The sequence below is a fragment of the Vidua macroura genome, chromosome 7, assembly GCF_024509145.1.
Source record: "Vidua macroura isolate BioBank_ID:100142 chromosome 7, ASM2450914v1, whole genome shotgun sequence".
NCBI classification, from domain to species: domain Eukaryota; kingdom Metazoa; phylum Chordata; class Aves; order Passeriformes; family Viduidae; genus Vidua; species Vidua macroura.
This window is the reverse complement of record NC_071577.1, coordinates 12,415,801-12,435,867: the sequence shown is the minus strand read 5'-3', so window position 1 is coordinate 12,435,867 and position 20,067 is coordinate 12,415,801. Positions and strand designations below refer to the sequence as shown.

Genomic DNA, 20,067 nt, shown 5'->3' with positions numbered 1-20,067 from the left:
GGAATAAATGCTCCCTTTCCGTTCCTTAGCACGAGCTGTCCCAAGGTGTTCTGTGACAAGCTTTCGGATCCTCTTTGGGTACAAGCCCTTTCTTGGTGGCCTCTGGCTGCTTGTGCCCCACCCGGCCCCGCACGCCCATTTCTGACCCGGCCCCGGTCAGAACGGCACCATCCCTCCGTGTACGGAGTTAAAGCCCCTCGGTGGTGAAGCTGCCGGGGCAGCAGAGGCCGCCGTGCCCGGGCCCTGCGCTCGGTGCCCGCCCCTCGCCCCCGGCCTGCCCTCACGGGCCCTCAGCGCCGCAGCCGCCGCCCGGAACTCGCGCGGCGGGCGCGGCTGCGGCGGGCGCCATAGCGGGAGGGACGCGGTGCCTCCCTCACAGGGTTCCCCGGGCCGTAGCGGAGCCATGTCGGGCTTCAGCCCGGAGCTGATCGAGTACCTGGAGGGGAAGATCTCCTTCGAGGAGTTCGAGCAGCGCCGCGAGGAGCGCAAGAGCCGCGAGAAGGTGAGTGTGCCCCGCTCGGCCGCCCCTCGGCCCGGGCCGCCACCCTCCTGACAGCCCCTGGCCGGGCGCGGCCCGCTGCTCTGCATGTGGAGGGGCTCACGCTCCGCTCCCGCTCCGGCCTTGCGGTGTCTGTGTGCCGATCAGCAGAAGGTCGCGGTGCGGTGGCGGCGGCGCGGGCGGGCTGTGCGGGGAGCGCTGCGCTCCCGCCGCTGGGGGCGGAGGCGCCGGCCCGGCAGCGCTGGGGCAGCACCGCCCGCCCCGGGCAGTGGGTGCTGTGGGTCGGGGCAGGGAGCTCGTTTGGCTATCGGCTCACCCAGACTATGCTGTGCAGCTCCCCCAGCAGCAGCCGAGGGAGAGAGCCAGTGCGGCTCCTCGTTTCACTTCCCGGCAGCAGTAAATATAGCGAGACAGAGTTTTGTGTCCGACGCTATGTAGGCGGTGTGATTAAAAGAAAACACGCGTGATATGTCGGAGTGTTGCAGTTCTTTTTAACTTTGCTATATTTGTGTCGACGTGCTACTGAATTTCTGCATTTCTTGGTCTTCAGAGAGCAGATTCAGCAGAACTCAGCTGTCGTGGAAGGATAAGTGTTAGCCTAGGGCAGCATTCTTACCGGATTAATGAGTGCTGCTTTGGTATTGACAGGCTTCTGGAAGGATTTGTCACACAGAACTTTTTCTTTCTAATACAGTCAACCCCACCTCGCTGTAATGCCCAATAAGCAATGGACTGGTTTCTTTGTGGTGTGAACAATCACCATCAGGGTCTCCTCACATTGATAAAAATATAAATGTCTTGAAAGCAAGTAATGCTGGGTTTTATTCACTTAAAAATGCAGTGCTTATCCCACCTGTTTCACTGGCAGTGCAAAGGCTGGAAAGCCAAATGGTAACTGGAAATACATGGGGGAAATAAAAATGGGTAATACTGTGAAGGTAACAATTTGTTTTTTGGTGTGTGTAGGATGGTGAAAATGCATCTGCTGAGGAAAATGAGGAAGATGTAGAGGCTCCATCTTCATCCAGAAAAGCATCTGGGAAATCCCAAAGTCAGGATGAAACTGATGGTTGGTGTTTCTAACATAATTGTTCCTCTTTAAAAAGGCACTGGAAGTATTTGCTCTTCAATAACTAACTTCATAAAAACCTGGCTCCATTTTTCCCCTTCTGGTGTCTGAAGGGACTGAAATAAAAGAGAAATTAAATTAATAATTAAGTTTTTTTCAGATGGGGGCAGGGGAAGAAAAGTCTTGTGTTTAGATGCTTAATATCCAAGTCAGAATCAAAATAATCAAATATATCCCAGTTGAAAAAAATAACCATAAACCCAGGTGTGGTCCCCAAGTCCCTCTCCTATATAGGCAATATGTGATAGATTTGTTTTTCAGTCCCAACTTGATACTGTGGTGGTTATTTTTTAATCACATCTTCAGTGTCCAATCCCCCAGCTCAACCCTTTGAACCCTACATATTTGGAGTTTTGCATATAGATCTGTGGTCAGTTATAACCCTGGGTTCACTTCATAATGAGAGTTGTAAATTAAAAAATGGGAAATTCTTAAAAATTATATGCCTTAAGCATATTTATTCAGAGTACTTAGCATAGTTTTCTTACTTTAAAGAATTCCGTTCTTTTTCCAGAGAAATGCAAATAACATGGATTTTGTATTTTCACATGTTAAAAGATAGTTGTTGTCATGGATGGAATGGTTACAAGATCTTGTTTTCAATTACTTTGAAAAATTGGTTGCTGGATTGTTGCATAGTAGAATTCTCTGCTCACTTACAGCCTCTTCAGAAGGTTATTGCAGCCAGGCAGCTCAGTGCTTGAAAACTGCTTCATATTCTTCTCGATTGAGAAAAACATTGATAAAACTGTGGCTTCGTTCTCTGTGTTCCTTCCTGCTTTCATTTCAGATATCCAAAAGATGTTACAGGCTGGGCCATACCAAGCATTGGTGATGAATAATGCAGAGCTTTAAAACAAAGAGGCTGTCAATAGTTTTTCTGCATTTCTGCAGGCAGCACTCTTACAGAATAGTTGCTTCAAGTGGGCTGCTGTTTTCTCTGCACTTGTCCAGGGAAGAACAGGTCCTCTTCCTTGTATCATAAACCTATTGTACTTCTTTCTCAACCAGGAGAAACAGCAGATGGGGTCAGTAAATCTGTCCATCGGGTCTTTGCATCCATGCTTGGGGAAAATGAAGAGGAGGAGGATGAAGAGGAGGAGGAAGAAGAAGAAGAAGAAGAAGAGGAGGAGGAAGAAGAAACTACAGAGCAGCCTACAGCTGGAGATGTTTTTGTTTTGGAGATGGTTCTTAATCGAGAGACCAAGAAAATGATGAAAGCAAGTATTTAAACTTTCATATAACTTCCATGTGTCTCCTGACCATAGTGCACAAATGCCACTTTGTGTGACTTTTAGCTGCTTACTGAGAAATTTGCCTGAAAATTGTTCCAAGTAGGATAATCCTGCTTATGCTGATGTTTGTTATGCTGTCTTTGTTTATTATAAAAGCACTGTAGTTTACTGTTTGAAAGCTTTCAGAAATCATGAAATCAGTTTTCCCAGTGTCAGAAAGCTATGAACATTAGCAAGTCTTTTAGTTGGTCATTTATTATTGCTGGTACTTAAATAACTTGGTGTTAAGTAGAGCAGGATGTCTCGTGAATTTGGGCACAAGTCAACCTTGGGCAGCAACAGGATCCCTTTTCCATTTAGGAGAAAAGACCTCGCAGCAAACTTCCCCGTGCCTTGAGGGGTCTGATGGGAGAGGCCAACATCAGATTTGCTCGAGGAGAGCGTGAGGAGGCCATTCTGATGTGCATGGAGATCATTCGACAAGGTATGGGAGAATGGGCAAACCTTTGGGCTTTACGGATGGGGTGAAGTTTCCATGTGCAGGAGCAGGATTCAGTCTGGCTTCACTGAAGATGAAAATAAACTCTACAAGCAAAGTCAGGGTATAAGGACTAGAATTAATAATATGTGGTGCACTTCCTTTATTTTTTTGCTTATAAAAAGAAACTAGCACCCCAATTCTGCAGAGGCCCAGGCCTTGGCTTAGCTTTACACAGTTTGTTTTTACTGTCTTTGTAGATGCAAGGTATAAGCATCAGCATGCCTTGCAGTGTAGAATAATACCATAAATGGATGTTGTTAGATTCAGTCAGGCTGTTTAATAATTTACAGACAGGAATCAGAAACTTGTCTGCAAGTTTTTCCTGAATTTAAACAGCACATGTTTCATATAATTCTGATACCTGTTCTTTGAGAAAGGCAAGTTATTTGTTTCCAGTGTGGATTTTAGACAATAAATCTTAGTAATTCTTTTTTGTTTTTTCACAGCTCCTCTTGCTCATGAGCCATTTTCCACTCTTGCCATGATCTATGAAGACCAGGGTGATATGGAGAAATCACTGCAGTTTGGACTGATTGCAGCTCACTTAAATCCTAGCAATACTGAGGAGTGGGTTAGACTGGCAGAAATGTCACTGGAGCAGGACAATATTAAACAGGCTGTTTTCTGCTACACAAAAGGTAGTGTAGCAAACATTTTAATAATTTAAAATTAATGGTAGTTGCTAATGGCAATAATTTTGTTTTCTTCTCCTTTCTAGTTTAGTTTGGTTCAGGGTGCTAAGATTCTGATACCTCTGCCTGGACTTTGATAAAAGATTAATGAATCTGTAATACAGGATGTCCTTGCAAAAACCCTGTGCATATCATTAACATGAATCAAGGAAATGAATGTGACATCCACTGCTGCCTTTTCCTAAACTCCTGCTATGCTGCTGCTTCTTCCTGTAGCTCTGAAGTACGACCCGACCAACGTGCGCTACCTGTGGGAGAGGTCCAGCCTGTACGAGCAGCTGGGGGAGCAGAAGATGGCCATGGATGGCTACCGGCGCATCCTGAACCTCCTGGCTCCCTCCGACGGGGAGCGCTTCATGCAGCTGGCCCGAGACATGGCCAAGTGAGCTGGGATTTGCTTAGCCCACGGGAGCCTTGTGGTTAAAGTGTGTAGCTCTCACACAGTAGTTTTTGCCTGTGTACTTCTTTCTTGTGGAAAGCTGTTACTGTCTCTTTCAAAACAGTTTAAGGTCTTTTGATCTTTACGTTTGGGAAATGTACCAAAAAATATAAGGATGTGTATTATAACAATGTTATTAGTGAAGGTTTCTTAAAGCAGGTTAATGTGGTACGTGATTGTTGCCTGACTCCAATGGGGGAGGCTGTGATGAAAACTCCAGTAATGTCCTTACAAACAGGGGAGAAAAAAATGGTTAATTATTTGAAATACGTAAAAGTTTTCAACAGTTGTAAGGAAAGGAAAAACACCCCCTTTCTCACTGTCTTTTATAACATCCACTTGCTAGTGAAAATCTTCGCTAATAAGCAAAAATCAGAGAAATATGAAAATCCTTTCGCTTCGGTTCAAGGTATATATTGTCAGTTATGTGAATTACCTGATATCTCATATCTGTATTTTTTAGGAGTTACTACGAAGCCAATGATGTGACCTCTGCTATTGAGATAGTGGAAGAGGCCTTTAGCAAGCACCAGAGCCTTGTGTCCATGGAGGATGTTAACATTGCAGCTGAACTGTACATCTCCTCCAAACAGTACGACAAAGCTCTGGCGGTATGGACAGTTCAGTACACTTGGGTGTCATTTTCAGCACCTCTTTGCCTGCCAGAGTGGATGCTTTATGTTCATAATTTATGTTTCTGCAGTGCTAAAATGGAGTCCTGCTTCTGTAAAAATAGAGCTAATCAGAACAGACTGCTTGCTATTAGTTCTGTAGTAATTAGCATTTAAATTAATGGTTGGATTGAATTAATTGAGGGATGATAGATTTGTATGTTGTTTGAGGTTTAAAATTTTGGGATCCTTCCCCTCCTTCTCTGTAGTGACCATAATCTTAGTAGCCAGAGAAGACCTTCAGGCTGGTTTTGTGAATAATACCAGCAGGTCGTTCTCTGAGTGGAAGGTTAAAATCATGACACTGAATGCTCTGATGGTTCAAATGCAGATTGTTGTGATTTTTGGCAGACTTGTGTTGCAACTAATAATTTATGCATTAAGCATTAAGCATATATTCCAGAAAGACAATACATCTTAACTCAAAGGCATCGGGAATTAGAGAATATTGCTTATCTGGTCCAAATTTGTTAACTCTCACTTTTGAGGCATATTTCCAACTTGATTTGGTCTGGCTTTGAGAGGGAAGATGTTGGTATTTGGTCATTGCCATACTTTCCAAGACTGATTGAAAAGACACTGTAAATTGGGACTTTTCTTTTGAACATTCTTATTTGTTGATATTAAATTACTTTGGGTTTTTTTCCCTTTCTTTAGATTTTATTCAGCACTCTCTCTGTCAGACCATAGTGTCATGAGCCTGCAAACAACTCCTCTAATCCCTTTTTGTACTTCTTCTCTCCTTAAACATCAGTCAATCAATTTTATGTACACAGCATTTAGCTACTGGATTTATTAATACAGCAGAACTGTAGTCACTGAGCCATTTCCCTGCTTCTTTTTGAAGGTTCTGCTTAGGTAGATGAATGCAGCTTTACCTCTGATAACTTCTGTGATGTCTAAAACTGCCACATAGGCTGGTTGTTCCACTTATGCTTTAAATCTTTGAAATTATCCAAGTTACTTTTCTGTTTTAGGTTATTACAGATTTTACAGGAATTGTACTTGAAAAAAAAGTACCAGAAAGCAGTGCAACTGAGGAGAAAAAGGGTAAGTAGCTGTCAAGTGGCTACTGTGACCCTGCTGTTCATGGGATATGACATCTTTTCTTTACCTTTTCAACTCCTGGGTATATTTTGCTGCACTGTTGACAGGCTTTTCTCTATTGAAATCTGTGGGTGCTCTTAGTGAGTTACATGGCATGACCTCAGCCTGCTGTAAGAAGTTACTCTGGTGTCCCCATAGCCCTGCTGACTCATTGAAGACAAGGACTGCTCTCCAGGCAACTGGAGGGCTTTTAAAGTTCTAAACATTCCTCTGTGTTTACATCAGATCAGCTAAATAACTTCTAAAAAAAAGATGAACAGCTTAGTGGCAACTGGCTCAAGAATATAAACCTCTGATGTAAGAGTAATGTTCTTTATACATCCTGCATCTGTTATTAACCACCTAACTGAAATCTAGGCATACTAGCTTATAATTTAATGAAGTAGGTTGTCTTTGAGAAACCTGCTTTATCAAAGTCATTTCATCTGAAAATGTTTATTTAGGCTGTAGAATGGACACAGCACACCAACTCCGTAAGGAGGCAGTCTGTTTTGTGATTAAAGTGGTTGTCTCAGCAATCTGATCCAAGCCCAATACAGATATAAAATATGTCTGTTGGCTTTTTGCTCTGATTGACCAGGTAAAAATACCTGTTGATTTATGAACAACTGTCCTGATGGAGACTTTCAGCAGATAATTGCTAAGAAACAAAACTATAATGAGTCTGGAAATTAGAACACAATGTTTCCAAGGTACCTCCTGTGTTGAGAGAAGGCTTCTAAAACAGAACTGGGTTCTCCACTCTCTGTTCCTTTGTAACATTTTTAACTTTTATAACTGCTTCCTACTCTGCTGTCCTTAAAAAACAAAACAATGCAACATAAAAAAGCCCCAAACCAAAACAAGAGAAACTCAATCCGCTTTTCAGAGTAAGCTGCCAATCAATTATAGATTCAAAGGCAAAGTAACTACTGGTTAATCTGATAATCTTTTAAAAAAGATACAGGTGCAGCAGTAGAAACTCAGGAAAGCCAGGAGGCAGTAACTGACAACCAGAGTCATTCAGTTGCTGAATCCAGTGCTCCAGGTAAGAAATTTTTTTTTTTTAATTTCAGACAAGTCTATGAACTGATCATACGTTTAGGAACCAGCTTGCAATCATATAACAGCTGGAGATTTCTAACAGCACAGAAACAAGGCTTCATCCAGAAAAGGATTCTTATGTACTTTTCTTCTTTCCCTTACTCAGAACTTCCCTCTAAACCAGACAGACAGTTGTCAATTTTGTAAAATATATCATTAGGGGAATAGTTACCTTTGTGCTGGGTATTGCAGTGTTCAGAGAATGATGAATTAGTCTGCATGTTATGATTTGATGTAAAGGGATGTGGATGTAGGAGGTAAAAGGGAAACCTTCGGTTGGAAATCACAGTTTTGTCAGGTTTTAGCACTCAATATCTGGTGTAAGCACTGAAGTGAAGGAGAACTTAACCAGAAGTTAAGAAGGTGTCATGACTGTATGTGAAGCACCTATGATAATGGAATTTTACTGTGTGACCTCTCATTTGCTGGTATTGTCATGGGTCACTGTGCCTCATGTTTGCATTCTGATCAGGTTGCATTCGGCCTACCTGTTGTGTGAAGTTCTCTAGTTAACTCTGTTTAACAGTGTGTTCAGGCAGTGCCTGCTACACAGGACTTCACTTAGCAAGAACGAGGACCTTGATACAGGGCATTTCCTTAAAAAAAAAAAAGGAGGGGGGGTACAGGTGCATAAATTGTTAAAGGAAAGCTTTATTGAGCAAGTACCTCTTAAGTAGGCAAAGGATCTAAGCACCTGCTGTGGAATCCTGCTGTTGGAGTCGATGCAGACTGACAGCACTTGGTACCTCACATAGAATTATTAGTCTCTGAGACAGTAGGAAGACGTTGCTCCAACTCTTGGAAAAGATAAAGGAGGAGAAAAAGAAAGGTAGACAAACACTTGCTAGAGCTGATAAGAATATTTTCTCAGTTCCTGAGCATGGCCTGGAGGGGATGTGGTGTTTGAGAAGTGCTTCTTAAAGCCTCTGAGTTCAGAAGGAAATTCTTTATCTTATCACAGCTGTGGAGAAGGTCAGCTGCTGCATACCTGAGGGTGTTCCCATAGACATCACGGTCAAGCTGATGGTGTGTTTGATTCACTTGAATATCCTGGAGCCACTCAGTGTAAGTGGAAACCAACTCACAAGGCGGGGGTAATGTTCTAAGAAATCACAAAAGTGAGTAATTGTTCCTGTTTTCATAGACTGAGGTTGTTGAGGGAGCTGTGGAGGTTCTTTTTGCCTCTCTCCCACTCCAGGAGAAAAACCTCACAGGCCTGTAATAGCAGAAATAATATCTTTGCCCTTAGAAATTATGCCAGTGTAAGTATTACTAAAGCACAGTAAGTCACATCCTGTGTGCTGTGACAGGCCCAGGACCATATTGCAAAGCTGTGAACACTATGGAACATGTTTTCACTTTGTTTTAAAACCATACTAAATCTGAAGACTGTTCTTTCAAAAAGGATACTCCTCACTGATGGACACTTTCACCCACTGGACATTTGAAACATCTAGAATAGAAAAATGGGGCTTCTTCAGGAATGCTGAATTTCATATCTTTTATTTTTCACTTCTAAACTAACATTTAATTAAAGGAAGTATAGTTCAGAATGCAAATAGAATAGAAATCATAGGATAAAAATGCAAGCTTCCAATAAGCATGCCTTAAAGAAATTGATTATTTGTGCTTTAAGTGTTTGTGTGGTTTTTCTTAAAGCCTCTTTTGACTACTCTGGTGGAACAAAATCCAGAAGATATGGGTGACTTGTATTTGGATGTCGCAGAGGCTTTTCTGGATGTTGGAGAATACAACTCAGCCCTGCCTCTCCTGAGTTCCCTTGTCTGTTCAGAGCGATACAACCTGGCTGTTGTGTGGCTTCGGCACGCGGGTGAGAAGAGGCGGGACTGCTGAACATGGGGGGCTGAGAGATGATAATACAATGCTTAGCATTTACAGGGACCTTTATCCAAGACCACAGAAATTTTAGATTGACTGGTTGAATGAGAATTGGTATTTGCAGAATGAAGCTTATCATGACAACTCTGTCAAGCTTTTTTTTTTTTGTTCTTCATGTACACTGAAATTTACATCAGCTAAAAGTACTTTATGTTCATGTAAATGAAGCAGCATCTATTCTGCATTTCATCCTGTGTCACCTGCTGATGTTTGAAGTGAAACTGTGGATGCATCAGTGCATATATCTCAATATTATCACTTAAAAATACATGTTTCAGGTGATTTTACTAAGAAGGTATGTTAATTTATTTGCAAACTTTGAAATGTTCTTTTTCTGCCACTGAAGTGTCTTGTGTTGCTTATGGTATTTTTAGAGTGCTTGAAGGCTTTGGGACACATGGAGCGTGCTGCAGAGAGCTATGCCAAAGTTGTTGATCTTGCTCCATTGCATCTTGATGCAAGAATTTCACTTTCAACTCTTCAGCAGCAGCTGGGCCGGCCTGAGAAAGCTCTGGAGGCTCTGGAACCAATGTATGACCCAGATACGCTGGCTCAGGATGCTAATGCTGCACAGCAGGTGGGTAAAGTGTTCTGCGCTTCCATTTAGGATGTATTATTCTGCCAACCTGTGCTACTAGTCCAAGAAGTCTGCATAGAACCAGGGATTCAGACTTATCTCCCCATGGGGAGCTTGCAGAGCACAGTGACTGATCCATTACAGCGTCTGGGACACATCCTCCTGACTTTCTCCCTGACCATTCTCTCAGCATTTCCCCAGTCCCACTGATAACTTCTGTGCAATGCACAAGCTTTTGGCCACTGAGAGCCAGTTGTGACTCTACATCAAGTTGATCAGCAGTTACTACATGTGAGCTACACGGTTTGGCCTCTGTTGATTTTAAGCAGAGGTTCTGAATCCCTTCTCTAGAAGCACCCTCACCATAGGTAAGAGTCATACCAGATGTCTCTGAAATGGGAGAATTTGGAACAGTAACTCCTGAGAGCAGTTCAGGGACAGCTTACCTACTGTTGCAGATTCTTACAGCTTTCTGGAAGCTTTTACAATCCTATTAGTACTGTACCACGTCAAAATTGTTTGTTTTATAAACTCTCTCTGTGTAAGAGGTTGAATAATAGTGTTCACTGTTGTCCAGGAATTAAAGCTACTCCTGCATCGCTCGACGCTGTTGTATTCCCAAGGCAAAATGTATGGTTACATTGACACGTTGCTCACAATGCTGGCAATGCTGCTGAAGGTAAGCCAGTCTCTCCAGTTGCACTGTAAGAAATTGGGCAGCTGTGACTTGGGTCAAGACAACCAACAAATGAACTCAGGAGGAAAGCTGTGTGAGCTTTTATTATGTGAGTGGTTTCATAATTTTGTTAGGCAGTAATCTTGCAGGTAGCCTGCCATACTGGTGTCCCTGCCTGTAGTGCTCAGAACAGAGGAGTGTCTGTGTGTGTAATTATTGATACAGTGACTTCAACTCCCTGTTCTCAGTGTGCTTACAACCCTCTGAATTCTAAAGCTGCTTCTTGCCTTTTTAACATTGAGCACAGAGCTTTTTTGAGGTGTTGATACTGGCTTCTATTTCAACGATTTTCTTTTGGATTTATTTATTATTTTCTTGTGATTAAAGGGCAAAATAAGAATTTGTTTAGCCAGTAAATACAGTGGTGGCAGTTTTGTGATAATTAATTTTTGTTTATTTATAAATAGGGAGTGAGTTAAGGGAATATTTAGACCTCCATTTTATCCATCTGCTCAACACCTTGACTGTTGTATTATACTGATTGGAGAGCTGACTATGCACAAACTTCTGAAACTGATAGAGAAAGGCATTGTGCTTCTTATGCTTCTATGCAAAGAGTCTTGATTTCAATTAACCCAGGGATGTTCCAATCCCAGGAGAAGTCTTTTTAAGTAGCTTGAAGAATTTGTATATTGCTTTTGCTTAGCCTAGTTTGAACAGAGCATGAGACAATGCAGAGATGATATTCCTGTTGGGAATGTTCTCTCTGATGACCTTGCTGTATGGTGGTGTCAGACTGTTTTGGGATGCAAGGTGAGCCAGATGGATTGGCCATAAAGCTGCCTTTGTCATAGGATGTTACACTGTAATCTGAAATGCTGCCCTTAAATTTGTTTCTAGGTAGCAATGAGCAGAGCTCAGGTGTGTTTGATATCTAGTTCCAAATCTGGAGAGAGACACCTTTATCTTATTAAGGTGTCAAGGGATAAAATTTCTGACAATGATGACCAAGAGACAGCAAATTGCGATGCAAAAGGTAACAAATCACAGATTGTTTATTAAAAACAAACCAACAAGGTGAACTCTGTAGTTCTGAAAAATAATAAAAATGTTCCTATTTTGCATGCTAAATCCATGCAGTTCACGTTAGCATTACTTTATTTCTAGGGCAAAGAAGGCAGCAAAACTGAAGATAATATATCTTAAGTGAACAGTCCCCATTCAGAGAAGGATAGTAAGATTACAGAATAATTCAGATTGAGAAGGGCCTCTAGAGATCTTAAGGGCCAGCATTCACCTCAGGGGAAATATCATAGATGCAAATCTAGAATGTAATACAAATACATTGTAAAAGTGATTTTATTTAGCTGGCCCAGGCTTGGTTGAGTCAGACCACATGCTCTTAAGCACTGCTTGATAAATTAGGGAGAGGAACTTCATTGCATTCATGTAGTATGTTTACAGCTTGAACTGGGTGTATTGTTTGCTCTTTGTTCCCACTTTGAGAGTGTTTTTTGCTGGTGTTTTATGAACTGCCCTTAAACTGAGAAAAAATAAATACTTCATATTAGTTAGTGCTACAACGTCTTTGAAAATATCAGTTTGGTGTATGCATCTATTTTGTAAAAAATTATCTTTCTTGTTCTAATTTTTGTCAACTTTCCGGCTCCAATACTTTTAGCAATTTTTGCTGTTCTCACAAGCGTTCTGACAAAAGATGACTGGTGGAACCTCCTCCTGAAGGCTATATATGCCTTGTGTGACCTCTCCCGGTACAAGGAGGCAGAGCTACTTGTGGATTCCTCACTGGAGTATTACTCATTCTATGAGGATAGACAAAAGCGCAAGGAGTTGGAGTACTTTGGGCTCTCTGCTGCAATTCTGGACAAGAACTTCAGAAAAGCTTACAACTATATCAGGTGGGCTACTGAGAAGGCAGAGCAGTCTGTGCTGTAATTGCCTCCACTGAGGCTGTAGTCATACTGCTGATGATACTGCTGAAGTAGGCAGGCTGATGCTTTCCAGCCTTGGCTAAATAAGAGCAGGCTGCTGTGACTGAAGGTGCTTTCCAATAGCCTCAGATTCCAAAAATGCACAATGCACTAGGTTGGTTGATTTGCCCAGAACCATTGATTCTGGTTTTTATTCTCATCTTTGCCTCAGTCACTGACCTTCTCTTTGAGTTTCTCTTCTTTGTTATCTTCCCTGAACTGCTGAGATTTTATTGAAGATACAGTATATACTACATAGCATTTACTAATTTCTTGCACACTTTTCATTCTGTAGAATCATGGTCATGGAAAATGTCAATAAGCCCCAGCTGTGGAACATCTTCAATCAAGTCACTATGCAGTCTCAGGATGTCCGTCACCATCGCTTTTGTCTCCGCCTGATGCTGAAAAATCCTGACAATCACGTGCTGTGTGTCCTCAATGGGCACAATGCCTTCGTGTCTGGCAGTTTCAAGCATGCTCTTGGTAATATCTTTCATGTTCTAATATCAACAAATAGAACAAGTGAAAGTTTATAAAAAGGAAAAGATTTTTTTTTCATCAGAAAATTATAGGTTCACAATGCTAGTCTGGTGCTTTAATTATTCTGTACACAAATCAGAGCATTGCTGAAGGGTTTGGCTAATAAAAATTAAGCTGTCACGTTTCAAGTTTAGCACACATTGAAAATATAACTAACTTGCAAAGATAATTGGAGGCTAATGATGATAATAATGACAGAACTAGCCCAATTTAAACAGCAAATACAGCTGGTTGCATGCTTTAAGCAGGCCTTCAAAGTAAACCTGCTGCTTTCAGTCAAGTCCTCCAAATGTCACATTTAAATCCCAGCAAGGACCATGTTTGCCTTCTGCATCTGATTTTCTGCTTCCATTTTTACATCACATCATTCTTCCTTCAGAATCCAGTGGGTGCCGAAAATACAGAGTTTTCTTCCCTGTTTTTTCCTGTGTGTTTTGATGTAGGTATATTGGTATAACTGTTTCTTTTCTTAGTTCACACTTCTAATTCAAATATTTTCTTTTTTGCTCATAGCTTCTTAAGGAATGCTTTTTACAACCAACATCTTGATTCATTTATTTGCTTTTAGGTCAGTATGTGCAAGCCTTCCGTGCAAACCCAGATGAGCCTTTGTACAGTCTTTGTATTGGACTGACTTTCATCCACATGGCCTCTCAGAAATATGTGCTGAAAAGGCATGCTCTTCTGGTACAGGTGAGTGTGATTCTTGTTACCCACAGTGTTTCCTGGCTTTGCATCTTGCAGATGGTTATGGCTACAACACACTCTGTTTAAATAATATTTTATAATTAAGATGGCATTTCTAAAGAGGAAAGTGCAAAACATGAGCACAGATGACTGTGCTTTTGAACTATAGTTACACCATCTGAATCTCTCTCTTTATGGCTAAAGGTAGCTTGTTACTGACTTGATGTTAACAGCTGCCAGCTATTTGTGAAAATATTACTAATTTCTTGGTGGTTGTAATCTGAGTTTCCTTTCAAATTTTTTTTGGCCCTTCGTAGACTTGTCTCATCAACTGCATTCTTGAGGCAAATTGTACAGACTTGGAAAGCGGTTTTTCCCCTGTCTTCCTTTTCCCTTTTTAGGTGCCTCTACACACTCTTGGTAAAGATCTTGTGAGCTCCAGTTTAGCTACCTTCAAATTTTCAGCTTCATTATTCGCATTTTTCTTTTCATCTGCAAGATCCAGTTACAAACCATGGACTGAGTAGTTTCAAACAGAATATTGAAAGTAATTTCCTCTACTTTACACCAAGTATTTTCATTAACTTGAAATACCTTTTAATTCCTGTAGCTGCTGAGCTCAGTCAGCACAATATGGTGAGGATCCTGAGCTCTTGTGACTTCTGAAATTGCTGGAAGACTCTAGCTTTCACTGATCTTGACAAAAGCTACAGGTCCCCAACTATTGTAACACAAAACCAGTTATGACAGTGTCCAACTTGAAGACGTTTTGAACTTGCAAACTTTGACCTAATTTTAATATTTTTATCCACTTTTCTTCTTTAACCAGCCTGGCTTTTTTACAGGGACTGCCTTGTTCTCCTTTTATACATTCTTGAACAATGTCCTATTTATCTTACCCCCTGGCAATACATTTCCCTGCTCTCTCCTCATTTCCTGCTTACTATACTCAGTGATTTTACATAATTTCTTGCTGCTATGGTAGTTAATTAGTAATTCAACCACAGTGACTTACTGGTGACCTAAATTATGATCATGAGCTGCTTGTGTGTGAACTAATTCCTCATATTGAAGGAAGTACCTTCTTGGATTACCGACATGGTCTCTAGAAAGAAGGTCCTCTGTTTACAACAGAATCATCACACTGCAAAATGGTAACAAAATAAAATGCACAGGAGGGGAGGAAAAAGTTGTGTGCTCAATTTCTCTTACAGGGATTCTCCTTCCTTCACCGCTACTTGGACCTGCGTGGACCATGCCAGGAGTCCTTCTACAACCTAGGCCGTGGCCTGCACCAGCTGGGATTGCTGCACCTGGCAATCCACTATTACCAAAGAGCACTTGAACTTCCTCCCCTCACCTTAGAGGTACTGTAACTTTGTAAGTTATGGACAGAGAATAAAGTTAGGAAAATGTGAAGAATTCCTTAGTCATAGTTAAAATAGGTACATAAAATCTCTGTAGTTGTGCCTCCTTCAATTTCTATTTTAATTCCTTGTCATTGGAAGCCCAAATCTGATTGTCACCTGATAATGTATTTAAGCATGTGTTAAGTCCAAAGATGTATGGATTGTGAAGGATTTACTCATAGGCTGAAGTAGCAGCAAAAAGGATTGCTAAACAACTTTTCCTGTTTAAGCAGCTGACCTTTCTATATATTACATGCAATGAATTATAACTGGAAGTTCTGTATACTCACCCATGCTATAAAACAGCATGCTGGAGCAAGATGGACCAGTGTTAGGAATGCCTAATTGCATCTGAGCCGTAGTTTAATTCTAATTGATCTGTATTGGATCCTAAGTGACGTGTCATACATTCACAAGTCTGGTCTGTGGAATGGGTAGGTAGAAACATTGCAAGGGTGCTTAGAAAGCGGGCAGTGTTGGTAAAGTAAGAGCTGAGGTGTTAGACAGCCCTGGGAGCTGAGAGCAGCAGTCTGTGATGCTGTAAAAGATGCAAGCAATATTCACGTTCTGGTTGGAGAAGCAAATACTTAGCATACAAAGACAATTAAGGTAGTACTTTGCTAGTTATAAGCTGGCTATTTAACTTAGAGCTAATGTTTTGAGTGTGAAATTTTATAACTTTGGTGATTAACAACATGATGTGGAAACTCCTTAAAGAGGGAGAGCACAAGGAATACTTGTCCTGTTTCCATACAACTGAAAGCCTTTACTGGCTATGAATGTCATTTGATTCCACTGTAATGGCTACTCATGTTTCTGTTTTATACTATTTTTCTGTATTGATAGTTTTTTTTAATCATTATTTTCACAGGGAATAGAAACAGATCAAACAGACTTGAGAAGAGATACTGCCTTTAACTTGTCACTCATTTACCAGAGCAGTGGGAATACCAGAATGGCTCAGAAGATGCTGTATACCTATGCAGTTGTGTGATGAGGTTGGTGCAGGTGGAATTGATACCCTTTGCATTGACCTTTGCATTATGCAGTGCTGGGGAAGTTGGTTTGAAGTACAACTTTTTCTGCAGGGTCAGAGACTTGGCTGGTGCTGTCTCTGTGGCTTTGTGGACTTCTTCTGCTTCTGCCATTGGCACTGTATCACGTGTGGATGGGAACTGGCCATCCTGAGCACACCCCTGATGTGCTCACAAGTGGCTGCTTTTAGCTCTTCTCCTTTGGTGCACTGCTCTCTAAATATATTTTGTCTTGTATATAGAATCAACCAGTGAAAACCAAGGCCCAGTGTGATTTGCTGAGGGCTTTTGGCAGGGGAACATGCACAGTGTGCAGTATTTCAACTAATTACCATTGAGGTTGCTGAAGAAGCCATACTCACTGGTGATGAGAGTATTTTAATGTGCAGCATTAAGTTACAATAATGTGGAACCATCCTAGAGGATGAGGAATTCAGTATTTCAAGATCTATAAAATATTCAGAGTTTTCTAGGAGTTCATATTCCTAGCAGTTTTTGTATTTGAAGGGGATTGATCTTTGTTTTACTGAAATCAGTGTAACTTTTGTTCTTTCTCTGAACTTGTTAATAAAAATGCTGAGGTTAATGATGTTTAATTATTCTCAGCTAACGTATATCGTACTGCATAGGACAAACGTAAAGCCATATGGCACACACCTAATTTTAAGCAGCACAATTTAACGGTGAGCACCTCTACTGAAGCAGGTCAGAGTGCAACACCGCTTGTCCTGAAGCCAGGTTGGACTGACACCACATAGAAGAGTAGGACACGATGAACATGAGCTGATCTTGATTGAAAACTATCCATGCTGTAATCATCTTCAGCATATCATGACGTAGGTCTTCTGCTGTAACTACTCTTTTCTCCAGTCTGTTGTTCCACAGTAGGATAGGTTGAAGAAATTACACTAATTCTTATGAAGGTAAGGTGATGCGTGGCATAACATCAAACACCTCATGAATTCCTTCTATGCTCCTGAAATAGCCCAAAGCTTATGTTCTCTCATGACCCAGATATCATCCCCCATTATAAGCAGCCAGTCCTGCCAGTTCCTCCCTGCCCCAGTCACGTCAGCATCCAGCCACAGGCACATGACTCTGGCTTCAGTAATTCACCTGAACCCTCTGCAAACCAGACTTTGTTTTGATAGCACCTACCAGGCCTTAGTCTAAAGCTGGTGAAAGAGGGATAAAAGCAAACGTGTAGCCTATCAACAGCATAAGGTTTATAGTGATTACAAATAAAGAATAATTGTTTTGTTATAAATAGTAATTTTATTAGCAGCCTCATAATGCAAAGAACCTGAATCAAAAAGACAACATGAGCGGTCAGAGTTAATTCAAATCAGCTGTTAGGGTTTAAACAAGAATTCCGAGGTCCCTACAGATGGGTGCCCTGTGAGCGCCTTTTATCTGCAGCTGGCCTCAGCAATTCACACCTATCTAACTGTCAGAGCAAGTAAAGTGCCAGATTCTTCCACACCTGGGTGCTAGCACCTGCTCCTGGCAGCAGGTGATGTTCTCTCAGGGCTGGGAATCACCAGTCAGATGAGCTCATTTCCTGCAGCTCACGTGAGCCTCTCCAGGGGTGAGCTGGAGGCCTGGTCTTTGCCCTGGGTGTCCAGGGAGGTATGAGGGGGAGGCTCCTCACTTTTCCTCCTGGGAAAAGATGCGCTATTTTATGAAGCTGATGACTCTTTGGGAAATCTTTGTTATTACTGAAGAAGAGATGGAGTTTTAGCAGTTTAATACTGACATCTCTAAGAAGTTAATTACATGGCTGTACAAGAACTAATTATGGAGAAGGCTGAGGAACCTACCCAAAGAAGGTAAGCACGGCTTTTGGAAGGGTGTCTGCATGGACAAGGAAAGATAAACCACTGATATGGAGCTGAATGCAGAGGAAAATAGATTTGCTGTTAGCTTTCAGATCAGTGTTTGCTTAATGGACATCAACCAAGCATGAAGTGTGTACAAAGCACCTTTTCTAAGTACAGAGCAGTCCCTTGAAGCTCTCCTGTACCTGTAATACTCTTTGCTGCTTCAGTATGCCTTTTGGCAAAAGGGGAGGAAACAAGCTAAACTTGAAGAGGTCCGCTCTCCACCCCGATTGTAAGGAACTACAAAAGAAAGCCTAGAAAACTGAAATCATGTCTCATAACAGCCTGCAAAATATCACTCAGGTAATTTTTCTTTGCTTCCCTCTTTGAAATGAAAGTGCTTGCTTTTTTTACCTCCCTTTTGGAGCTGCTGTCTTCTTGGCTCGAGGTTTTTCAAGACTTTGCAGGCTGTTGCATTTAGATGTGACCCACTGGCGAGCTGCTGCTTCTAGACCAGTTGTGATCTAGACAAGGTGGTGTAATTAGAACTGCAGGGAGAGCAGTGATCGTGTGCTGTGTTCCACGTGTGAGGGGTAGGAACAGCACACCCTTCACATCTTTCTCCTGTACACAGGAGTAGGAGCTCTGTGATATTCTCTTGCTGTGCTGTGAAAAAGAGTTGTTCCGCTCTTAGAGGAGTGGTGAAGTCAACATGGGTCTCTAACACAGCATAAAAGACAGAGGCACAGGAATGGGGGTAACCAGATACTGAGTGCCACAGACTCCTGAGAAAATGAGAGCAGATTAACTTTACCTGACAAGTGCTATAGAAATACTGTTTTGCTATTGGGATCTCTTTCTAATCATAGAATGATACTTGGACTGATAAAGCAGCATGTAAGACCTGAGGCTGGGGCACCTTTATTGCATTTTTTAAATTTTACTTCATGCTTGTTCACACTCTATCTAATTCCTTAGATTTTCACACCAAACTACTATATTAATCTACACAAGCTATAATAATTTGGATGTTGTGATACAATGATGCAAGGACAAGTTATTCTGGGGGAAGGGGGTGTGGTGGGTGGCTTTGCATGATGTCACATACAGTGACAAAACAGCAGCACAGGGGGGCAATTTACTTGGCCACAACACTCCTGTTTGGTTGGATAAGAGAGATATTTTGAGCCTAGTAAAAACAATAGGCTGTGAGGGGAAAAGCTCTTTCTACAAACCCCAATAAATTTAAGTGATTTATAGAAAAAAATAAAACTTTCTTTCAAAGTATGATAAATGCCACTTAGTTTCACTTAGTTGAAAAGGCCATGTGTGCACCTCACTCTTCACCAGTGGAATATGGCTGAGATTGAAAGGGTTACTTGATGCATATGCTCAGTTAATATCTTGTTATCTGGCTTTTGCACTTCAGTCATAAAGAAAAGAGATTTGACAAGATAGCTCAGCTTGCTTTTAGTGCAGAAACAAAACAGCATTGTTTGAAGTGGAACACAGAAGGGAAGTGACAATGTCTCTTTACCCAGAGCGACTGTTTTTTTGGTTTTTTTTTACTCTGAGTCTCATAGCAGGAGAAGCAGGAATCACTTCTAATTTATCCTTCCATAGAAATAATTCCAAGATTCATTCCAGCAATTAATTTAGTTTTAATTTAAGTCCAATGTCTTGGTCACCTCCTCCTGTCACTACCGTTGGGACTGTTGCATAAATGCAGCTTTCTTGCTCTCTTATAATCCCTACACAATATGTACTGTTTGAAGAAAGGTGGAAATGTTTCCACCACTGTCCCAAATTCTATTATATAGGTAACCATGAATTAAAGCTTTACTTTCTGCTTGTTTTTCATTACCATGACAGTGTGCCTCTCTCCTTATTAATCAGTATTTTTTTTTAAATAGAGTTTCATATGTTTCCAATCTTTCAACCAATTTTTACCCATCTATTTTGTTTTAATGCCCCCTGGTGGCTCATAGCCATTCTGCTGTTTTAATATGTTAAGCAAATTAATTATCCCTAATCC

At 41.3% G+C, this 20,067-nt stretch overlaps 1 protein-coding gene across 4 annotated transcripts; it reads left to right on the top strand.

Moving 5' to 3' along the window:
• Nucleotides 1–363: 363 nt before the first annotated feature.
• On the top strand, nucleotides 364–16,798 carry GTF3C3 (general transcription factor IIIC subunit 3). Of its 4 annotated transcripts, XM_053982734.1 has the most exons (20): nucleotides 367–502; nucleotides 1,466–1,568; nucleotides 2,640–2,848; nucleotides 3,224–3,347; nucleotides 3,851–4,042; nucleotides 4,313–4,478; nucleotides 4,999–5,146; nucleotides 6,184–6,256; nucleotides 7,254–7,340; nucleotides 8,358–8,461; nucleotides 9,056–9,227; nucleotides 9,670–9,872; nucleotides 10,450–10,551; nucleotides 11,449–11,584; nucleotides 12,230–12,467; nucleotides 12,835–13,025; nucleotides 13,651–13,775; nucleotides 14,984–15,136; nucleotides 16,050–16,176; nucleotides 16,267–16,798. In XM_053982734.1, the coding sequence occupies exons 1-19, from the start codon at nucleotides 404–406 to the stop codon at nucleotides 16,170–16,172; spliced, it is 2,748 nt and encodes a 915-aa protein (XP_053838709.1). In that variant the 5' UTR covers nucleotides 367–403; the 3' UTR covers nucleotides 16,173–16,176; nucleotides 16,267–16,798. The 4 variants fall into 4 exon arrangements, with proteins under 4 accessions (XP_053838711.1, XP_053838709.1, XP_053838710.1 ...); XM_053982735.1 differs by having other exon boundaries at nucleotides 7,260–7,340; nucleotides 16,050–16,798; XM_053982733.1 differs by having other exon boundaries at nucleotides 16,050–16,798.
• The last annotated feature ends 3,269 nt before the right edge of the window (nucleotides 16,799–20,067 follow it).